Source organism: Rhinatrema bivittatum, chromosome 10 (genome assembly GCF_901001135.1).
Source record: "Rhinatrema bivittatum chromosome 10, aRhiBiv1.1, whole genome shotgun sequence".
NCBI classification, from domain to species: Eukaryota; Metazoa; Chordata; class Amphibia; order Gymnophiona; family Rhinatrematidae; genus Rhinatrema; species Rhinatrema bivittatum.
The window spans coordinates 123,972,619-123,982,898 of NC_042624.1; the positions used below are offsets into that span (position 1 = coordinate 123,972,619).

A 10,280-nucleotide genomic window follows, 5' to 3' on the forward strand; every position below is an offset into this window, starting at 1 on the left:
GGGTAGTGTCTTCCTTCTGTAGAGTTGCCTGAGGACATGTTTGCACATCCAAGGAACAGAGTAGCAGAGTTTGATTGTGGTGAACATTTTAGGGGATCAGATCTTTGTCCTCCATGCAGGGTCATTTAAAAAAGGGACATTCTAATCAACACAAATGAAGCTTTCACAGCCATGTGGCCTGCATTTAGAGCTACCACTCCCAAACAGGATGCAAGCAGGTCAAGCTTTAGTTGGCTTTCTCATGAAGTTACAAAGTGACAACCTGATATTCCTCTTATTCTTGTGTAATTCTTTATCAGTGTTCGAAACAGGGAGGAGGCATCCTTTGGTTCGGTGGCTTTGGACAGTGTCCTGCCCAGTCAAGGTATAGCTTGGCTACATCTCATGCTTGGACTGGTCTGGCTGGATGGAGAGGAAGGAGGCAATAAGTATTTATCTGATACTTTCCTTGAGTCTAAGACCAGTCCAGAACCCTCTTATCTGCCAAACGTGGTATTCCAGTTTTATTTTTTTTTTTGGAAAGTATATAAATACCCAAACTTTCAGTGGCTAAGGTAAGGGAATATTAATCTATTTTTATCCTAATTTGGTATCTTCACTTATTCCTTGGAAACCCCCTGGTTTGGTTGGAGGAGGTAAGTTCTTTCATGTCATTTTTAGCTTTATTACAGGATACTGGCAGGCTGAGGATAGCATGGGAGCTTACATAACTGTTAATCTGACTCAGTCTGCTTGTTGGTGGACACAACCCATGCGTTTGGACTTGAGGAAATTATCAGGTAAGAAGCAGCAAGCAATAACGGGTGTGAGGCTGGGTTTGGCATTAAGGTTTTGAACTATCCTTGATTGGGTTTCGGTCTGTAGCGCCTTCAGCACAGGGTGAGACATGAGCTGGCTCATGAAGTTCAGTAGCAATAAATCACTTACAATATCTAATAATTTTATAGGTGGTCCACCCGGAGAATGGGCATGATGCCTGGGGATGAAGTTTTTATTTAGGATGTTTTTGTATGTTGTAAACTATTTTGACAGATTCATTGCCGGGCTAAAAAATAGAGCAAGAAATAAAGTTTAATGGTAATAAAAACAACAAATCCTGCTTTCTCCTTGCTGTTTAGATTTCCTTTCCACTGGGAGCCAGCAGGACCTAGCCAACTAGGGAAGATACTTAGGGAGACAACATTGGGATAGTCAGCTGGGATTCCCAGGAAGGTCATGGCTGTACTGATAGGTCCACAGACGTTTCCTCCTGGTAATTCATCCAAAACTACCATGCTGGGGAACCAGGGAAGTGTAAGAGATGGGAGCTGGGCGAATATTAATAGGAACAGGCCTGCAAATTAGACTGGGTGTGAAAAGACACACTTACCTTTTATTGGGCAGTTTGTCACAATTTTTAAATCTGTAGGACAGTTTCTTATGCCTTTTTCAATAAATCTTGAACCTCTAATGATTCTTTTTCATATAGTTGGTCTAGTCTAGCTGCATGAGTTATGTTCCTCAGCCAGCAGATGGAGAGAGGTTTGCTGGCCTCGTCCCTTAGAGGCTCCTGTGTTGCTCTAAGCTCTCCAGTGTTCTCCTTAGCAGAGAGGTGAACATGCCATGATTGGGATGAGTGTCTATGGACTCCTCCGTAGAGTCTAGCCTTGACAGCAGGCTGTGAGTAACCTCTTCTAGGGTAACGTTTCCTCTTCTCTCATGGATTCTATAAAGCTGGGGGGGGGACCCCCAAAAACCTGATCTGATGAAGCAGTCTCTCTAGCATTCTGCACAGCTGCTTCTGGTTTGCAGGAGTTCTTGTCCCGAGGTTGGGAGGCTTCATGGGCAGCGCTTCAGGAGAACAGGAAGAAAGCTCAGCTTTGTATCATGTGTGGCGTGCAGCAAATACTATCAAGAGGGGATTTTATGGAGGAGAGGGTGCACATTAGTGCAGTCTTGCTACTGCAGCAGCCATTTTTGTTTCAGTGGGAAGGAGACTTTTCAGACCTGACCTACTTCCTTGCTGTCCAAGGTAAGGGACACAGCTGTAGCTATCTCAGGAGCCTCAGCCTCGGCTAGCAAACTGGCTGGGAAGGTGCAGCTCAATAAAACACTCGGTGGCTACCTAGTCAGCACCATCCAGGTTTAAGTGCCTGCAGGGATCAAAGGCATTCTGCATGGGACAGAGTTTGGCCATGGGGTCTCCTCAGCCTGTGCTTCAGTCCCAGGGATATCCTTAAGTGCCTTATGTGGGTTTACCTCCTCTGGAGTGTAAGAGGGCCAGAAAGGAAATGGAGGTGGATTAGGAAGAGGATAGAGCCCGTGGTTTGGAGATCTTTTGTCTCAGAGTTGGATGGGGGCGGGTGAGTATTCCCCTGGAAGAGAGTGACTGATTTGCCTCTGTCATGAAGAGCTTAACTCCCTTATTTCACAGTTCTTAAGGAATCTAAATATAGCAGAGGGCAAGGGGGGGAAGAACTGGAGAAGTTTGAAGCTCATGTTACCAGAGGATAAGCCTAAAAGCTCCTCACAGGCCACACTGGCTAGAAGTTTCTCTTTGCTTTGGATCCCAAAAGTAAGCATTGATCAATCAGATGCTGTCCCAGTAAAAGGAGAACTAAGGATGTGGGCACTGGCACAGCAGTCAATGGTTGGGTCCACCAAGGAAGGTTTGGGGACCCAGCCTTCAGTGCAGAAAACAGGTTGGTTGTCTGCATTTTACCAAAAATGACTTCAGATCAGATGGCTACACTCTGGGATTTTCTCATCCTATTTCAGACAAGTTTGGTTTCCCTATGTCATTCTGTGCAGAAACTCCTGTATCCTTTGAGAGAATGTCATAACTGGCTCTGTCTCGCAAAGATTGGTAATGTTCAAAATGGTGTGACATCCACAGGGCTCTGCCCAGTCATCAGTGCTTTTCAGTCTCTACCTAGCCCCATTAGGTAAAACTCTTGCTAGTCTCTGACAGATATAAGCTGTATGCATATACTGTACAGTTTCCCTGAGACAAGCAGGATGGTAGTCTGACACATGGGTGACAAAGATGGAGCCCAATGTGAGAAACATCATATCCTATTCCATGTGTCCACATGAGGGCCCTCTTCAGTCTGTCTTCCCCCCCCCCCCCCCCCAGAGCTGTAAGAATTATGGTTGGATTGAGCTCTAAAACTTTTGGCTTTTTGCCTTGTAGAAAACTTTTTTTTGCAGTTTATTTTGCTATCTCTTTGAAAGTCCATCACTCGGTCCCTCTCGGTACCTTTCAGTGTCACCAGTCAGGATTTTCAGCATTCAGGTAAGTTACCTTTCGTGATCAGTTCCCTCCGCCGCCCCCCATGGTGGTAGTGCCTGTCTTCCATCAATGCTACTGTCATTCTATATTTTTCCCATTTTTTGCCCCATCCGCCAAAACCTCACTAAGGAAGCGTGCCCTGTCCACAGCTGGTCCTCCCCTTTGGAACTCGCTCCCGCCGGACCTTCGACAAGAACCTTGCCCGCTGGTTTTCAAAAAGAAACTCAAGACTTAGCTTTTCAGTCAGGCCTTCTCAGAGACATAACATTTTCACAGATGTCCCCCGGGCCCCCCCTAAGGACCAATTAAAAACTCTTGCCATTCACCCTGGTTCTGGCACATCAAGATCAAACACGATATGTATCCTATACAGGAACATCTGTATATAAAAATTAAAAATAAATGTCTGGCTTCAGTCAATGCACCCAGTGGCCAAGGACCATGCCTATCACTGATCTTTGAGGTTTACATCTGCCTGGGAGCATCGCATGACGTCCTGCATTGATGCCTGCACCCAGATGACCCCAAACGGATGTCTGCTTTGACTCGACAAGATGGACAACCTCTTCGGGTCAAAGTCTGAGCCATTGGCATCAGAGGACCTCTGAGCCGCACCGATGGACACCATGCCATCACCATCAGTGGGACCATCTGTTCAGTCTGTCACTGGTGGATAAGGGTGCTGGAGACAGACCATTGTCTATCTCTAGGCTGAGGACATTTGGTTCATCGTCCTCTGCACTGGGGAAAGACCAAACAAAGCATTAAGGGAAGACTAAAACATAAACACCAGTCAGTGTCGCATGGTACTGGGCCCAGGGATGCACTGGGTTTTGCCACAATGCCCCCAAAGTGGTCCTGTTGCAAGGAGCACCAAACCTCTAATGCCTGGGGTCAGCAATGGTCTCCACCAATCCCTCTCACAGGTCTGAGGAAGATCTGGCCACCTTTCCTAGTCAGGGTTAGCATCAACAAAGTTTGAGTAGAGTTCAGCTGGCGGAGTGGGCACTGCAGGGCTTTGGTCCTGCGGCACCAGACCAGTGCTGGTGTTGCCTGTGCTCGTACAGCTTCTGGAGAAGCTCAATGTACACATTGCTGCCTTACCGACCCAGCTGGCATCAGTTTCTGGGACAGCACAAGCCCTTCTACCTGCTGAGCACAAAGGCCTCCCCCTATCAATACAGTGGTCATTACCAGTTCTTCCGAGCAGGAAGCTCCACTGAGGCTGGCAGCCATACCAAGGCTGGTAGTCCCCCCATTTGGAGGTACCTGCACCTCTGAATGTCAGCCAAGCACTAGGGCCCATCTCCTGTGGTATATAGGAGGAAGAGGGCCCCTATGACCCCTGGGGGGGGATGATCAGATAGACCATCTGAATTCTCTCAGACCCTTCTCCAGAGGAGCAAAGAGCCTCCATTTGAGGACATGACCTGCACAGGGCTTATCAGGGTGATGGCGGAGGCCATCCTATTCTAGCTTTTGACTGAGACACAAAATGCTTGAGGTTCTTCAATTCATGGAGCCTCCTAAGGAGACTTATGGTGGTCCCAATAGATTGAGATCCTTAGTGTGGCTGAGGATTTGGGACCATCCCATCACAGTATCTGTGAATAAGAAGGCAGCTAGGGTTTACCTTGTCCAAAGGCTGCTGGATTCGATAAGTGTCAGCTGCCCCACCAATAGGTGGTTAAATCTGCCCTCAAGAGTGCCAAGTGCTCTTGGACCCACCCCTGGGGAAAGACCATACAGCATTGGACGTTCTTGGGAGGAAGGTGTTCAAGGTGCCATGCATATTGCCTGCATCGCCTGCCAGCTCTGTGTGAACTAATACGGGACATCTGGAACAGGTGCAGGAGGTTTCTGAGCAGCTGCCCTCAATAGCAGCAAGACACCATGTCGCTGGTGCACAAGGGTTTTGAGTGTGAAAAATACAAGGTCTGCAATCTCAAATGTTTTCAAAACTGCATAGGTTTCTGCAGCAGGACTGACTGCAGGCCTCTGATCTGACCAGAGATACAGGAACGACTCACTTGACATGCTGTGTACTGGAGAGAATTTCTTTGGAGATGGTGAAGGATGCTGTGGCCCAACTCCCCAAGCCCCAGTCAGTTCCTCAGTCAACTTTGGGGATAGGGTTTTGACTGCTGTAGGGAGCATAAACCATCATCTTGGGTACAGGCAACTGGATTCTCTCCAGTCAGGGGCAGGCTGCAGTCCTTTCAAACCAGTGGGCTAGTGTAACCTCTGACCAGTGTATTTTGTCCATCTACCAGAGGTACCAATTAAACCTATTGGGTATCTCGTCAAATTGCCCTCCATGCCTGTTTAGGGGCCAGCAGTGCATTAGGAGGTACCACAAATGGGATTCTACTCAGTTCTTCCTGATTCCAAAGAAAACAGGACTCCATCCCATCCTAGACCCTGAGGGCCTTGAACAAGTTTATAAAAGAAAAGTTCAAGATGGTTTCTGTGGACACCTTGATCCCCCCCCCTTTTTTTTTTTTTTTTTTACAATAAGGGGACTATGCTCCCTCTACCTAAAGGGTGCATACAGCCATATTGAGATCTTCCCTGGTCACAGGAAGTATCTCTGATTTTGTGGTGGGGAAACTGCACTTCCAGTACCAGGTATTGACTTATGGGGCAGATGTGAGCCCGAACGGCTTCACAAAATGCCTGCTGTGGTGTTGCACCTCCATACACTGGAAGTACATGTTTTCCTGTATCTGGACAATTGGCTGGTCAAGAGCAAGTCTCAGGCAGGGACCATCTGGTCCATGCACTTGACAATCAGGGTTTTGGAGTCACTAGGGTTTGTTTTCAACTACCCAAAGTCCCATCTCAGTCTGTCACCTCAGTTGGACTTTGGAACTCTGCTAGACACAACTCAAGCCAGGGCCTTTCTGCCATGCCAGAGCTGCTTTGCACCTCTTTCACAGTGGTCATTAGTGACTGAACCAGGAGGAATCAGCTTGGCACATGTTGAGGCTGAGTCATATGGCCGCAACCATCCATATCCACTCCCTTGGCACGCTTACATATGTGCAGAACCTGATGGATCCTGAGGTCACATCTTATACTGGCAGATGTTGACATGTGGAGAACATCTCCTGACTTGTCAGAGGCAACATTTATCAGAACAGTGCTGCTATTCCGTCCTAAAGTAGTTTCTGCCTTGATGTCTCAGATTGTCTGAAAGTTTATAGTTGTGCTATTTAGATGTCAAGGATTTTGCTTGGGTACTTGAAGGTCACAAATGAGTTCAGTAAGTTGGATCATTTTTGTTCTTTTCTCAGTGGTCCCAGGAAAGGTGAAGAGGCTTTGAGGGCATCGTTATGGTTTAAGTTGATGGTAGGGGTGACCTATATAGACAAGGGCAAACAGCTCACTTTACCAGTGTACAGGTGTATCGTGGGCAGAGCTTCATTTGGCATTGCCAATGGAGGTTTGCAAAGGTAGCTTGGTCATCTTTGTATTCTTTTTCCGAGCATTATCAGAGCCAGGGAAGAAACAGCATTTGACTTGGCAGTTTTGAGAGCAGGTTTGGCAGTGTCTTGCCTAGAAGAGTGATAGCTTAGGTATGTCCAATATGTCTGGCTGGATAAAGAGGAAGGAGAAATTTCAATTTTACCTGACTTCCTTCCTTGAGTCCAGCCAGATCAGTCCAGAACCCTCTTCACCTGCCAAAGTCTCTCTATTCTGGATATTTTCCAGTGTTCTCAGATTGCAAGGATTGCTGAAATGCAAAGTTTTGGTTACATTTTAACAGGGACCACATGTGTGGTTCTATTCCAGGCAATTGTGGCTCAGATGTTTATATGTGGGAAGGTGATTCTTGGCAAGGCAAGTTTACCTTTTTGCTTAGCTTGTCACAGTGAATACTAGCAGGCTGAATGCAGCATGGGATCGTATAAGGGGTGATATCAGCAGACCTTTCTCCATCTGCTAGCTGGGGAGCATAACCCATGTATCTGGACTGGTCTGGCTGGAATCAAGGAAAGGAAATTTCAGGTAAGATTAAATTTTCTCCATATCTAGCAAGATGTTAGATGCATTAATCTTTGTGCCTTTATTGGGCAGTTTATTGCCACTTTTTTTTAATCTGTGCCTTTTATATAAACCTTGAGTCTCTAATAGTTAAAACATCTGGCAGAGTAATTGCATTAATCTTTGCTGTATGGCCAGTTGGTAAAATGTCCTCTGGACATTGTTTCGTTTGCCGTAATCTACCAGATTGTCAGTGACTGACCATCTTGCATGTGCAGCTGTCAGCCTGCTGTAAATATGGGCAACTCCCCTGACTCCTGTTCTGTGGAACATAGGTGGGAAATCCCTGAAGTGCAGGCTTCACAAATCTGATCTCTCTGGATGAAGGAAAAGCCGTGCATAAGACTTGAATATTTTTTCTGCAGAGGAAGCCAGAAGATGAGAGCCCCAGGAAAGACAATGAAGCTAAGAAACTTAAGCAGGAATCAGTTGTGAATGGTGGAGGTGGTGGGGATGCTGCCGCACCCAGTGGAAACGATGGGGCAGAAAAAATGGAAGAGGTGGGCAGTTAGAAACCAGAGTTTCATAAGCATTTCCTTCCTTAAACTAACCTAACTGTATTCAGTCCCTCCCAGTGCATGCAAGCCTCTCTCTACAGGGCCCGGAGACGTTCTAGCTGCATCTATTAATGACCTTCCTCTGTAGGGAAGAGTGATGCAGAGCATGGTATTTGGAAGATTGTTCGAGCTCCAAGGTGCTTGTGCTGCCACTTCAGCAATGATTAATCCTGACTCTGAGCCTGTAACGCTGTCCCTCCACATCCATGCAGTACTGCTTTCTCTCACGAATATTGAAGCTGATACTTCTTTCTTTGTAGGCAAAGGAGCAGACACAGACCAGAGCCAGGCGCAGTGTGGAAAGCACTGCATGACTGATCTGAATCTTATCTACTGAGGGGGGAACATGGTTTTTGTACATAATGTATTTTTTCACTTTTTTTGGGACAGGAGGATTTTTGTAAAACTTCAATAAAGATTGAAGCAAAAGTGGAAATGTTGTTTGTTTTTGAATAGTGACCTGAGACATGGAAAAATATTTCTGAAGCCTGGAGGGTTGGAGGAAACTGTAACTAGAAACACAAATTTTAGTCTCCTAATCAGCACACACCGGGGCTGAGACAGTAAAATCGCGGGAGAGCGGGCGAGTGCACGCATAGTGCCACTCTCCTGTATGCGCAATACAGTATTCTAATTTATTAAAATTAAGGCCGGCGGTAAAAAGAGGCACTAGGGACACTAGTGCATCCCTAGCGCCTCTTTTTGACAGAGCGGCAGCTTGTCAGCAGGTTTGACAAGCCGAGGCTCAATTTTGTCGGCGTCAGTTCTTGAGCCCGCTGACAGCCACGGGCTCGGAAACCGGATGCCAGCTAAATTGAGTGTCTGCTTTTCGAGCCACGGGCCTATTTCACACTTTTTTTTTCTATATTTTTACTTAACTTTTGGGACCTCCGACTTAATATCGCCATGATATTAAGTCTGAGGTTGCACAGAAAAGCAGTTTTTACTGCTTTTCTGTGCACTTTCCCGGTGCCGGCAGAAATTAACACCTACCTTTGGGTAGGCGCTAATTTCTGAAAGTAAAGTGTGCGGCTTGGCTGCACATTTTCCTTTCTGAATCGCACGTGAATACCTAATAGGGCCCATCACATGCATTTGCATGTTGCGGACACTGTTAGGTTCGGGAGGATTGGACGTGCATTTTGGACACGCTATTACCCTTACTGAATAAGGGGTAAAGCTAGTGTCCAATCGTGGGTTAAGTGTGCTCCACCGGAGCACACTGTACTGTATCAGCCTGTAAGTAAGAAGTACACAACTATCAAGCATTCATTTAATCAGCACCATAGCAAGAAGCTGCAAGACCAACTCACTGCTGGCATATGTCATTGGATGTAAAGCAGTTTGATAAATGATCAGACTTGAACATATCCAAAGCATGGTGCAAGGTTGTTGCTTCCATTGGTACTAAGAGGTGGATTCCTCCTTTTTTTTTTTCTTTTTTTTTTTAACCTTTTGGTTCCAGTTAAATTGATTGCAAGCTAATTTCATTCCACAGCTATAGCCATGTTTCTATGAAATGTGATTTTTCAAAATTTAAAAATATATATTTTGCTTTACATTACTAAGCAACTTACAGTAAACAAATCATAATTTGGACCCAAGATATTTCATAATTAAAACATAACATCAAAATAGACAAAGTAAAAGAAAGTCTAAAACCTGCTGCAGTAACTGGTGCTAAACTAAGATTTCTTAAATAGTTTGCATGTTATGGGTTATTGTAAATATGAACTAAAAGCTTGCGCAAACAGGTAAGCCTTCAACTTTCAGAAGGTGAGAAGATAGAAAAATGAAACGGTATTTACTGTCTGGGTGCATTCCAGAGATTAGGGCCCTTGTATCTAAAATCATTCTCTTGATTCATCTAAATGTACTTATTTAAATGATAGATCTAAAACACTTGTCCTGCAATGTTCTTGCAGGTCAGGACAGCTTTTCAAAGTTGTATTCACACTGCAATATAATTTAAGGCTTGCAAGGACTTTAGTAGCAGATCTAAGAGTTGCAATAATCCCTGGCTGACCATCACCAAAGAGTGGATTAGTCTTTAAATCTGTATATTAGATAAGGTTGAACTCAACATTTGGTGTTTTAAAATGAGTTTTGAACAACTTTTAAAAATTTTAGATACTTAAATGATTGATTTAAAGCTTTCTCACTTCTGAAATGGGGATCAAATTTCCTTCTACAATCAAATTCTTAGGCACAACAGTTGATGGAAACCTTGCTAAATACAGAACTTCAGTTTTGAGTGTTTAAAATTTTAGTTTATTTTGAGTCAACCATTGTTTAAGCTGCATAAGATAGGAAGCAACCATTGCTAAAGTATCTTGGTGAATACCTCTAATGGGAACAAAAAATTGACATTCAAAAGAATGACCTCAGTATTATGACCTGTCCTG

The 10,280-nt window shown here is 45.1% G+C and overlaps 1 protein-coding gene across 6 annotated transcripts in view; it reads left to right on the forward strand.

Moving 5' to 3' along the window:
* NASP (nuclear autoantigenic sperm protein) overlaps positions 1 to 8,223 on the forward strand; it is a 77,184-nt gene extending 68,961 nt beyond the window's left edge. For 3 of the 6 annotated variants that reach the window (XR_003858920.1, XM_029617977.1, XM_029617981.1), the window contains 2 exons: positions 7,684 to 7,818; positions 8,136 to 8,221. Coding sequence is in view for 5 of the 6 variants with exons in the window: in XM_029617977.1 (XP_029473837.1) it covers positions 7,684 to 7,818; positions 8,136 to 8,189 (189 nt within the window). In the remaining variant the exon portion in view is untranslated. Of the gene's footprint in view, positions 1 to 7,683; positions 7,834 to 8,135 lie in introns of those variants that run through there. The other 3 variants (XM_029617979.1, XM_029617978.1, XM_029617980.1) reach the window with 2 other exon arrangements.
* Positions 8,224 to 10,280: the final 2,057 nt, after the last annotated feature.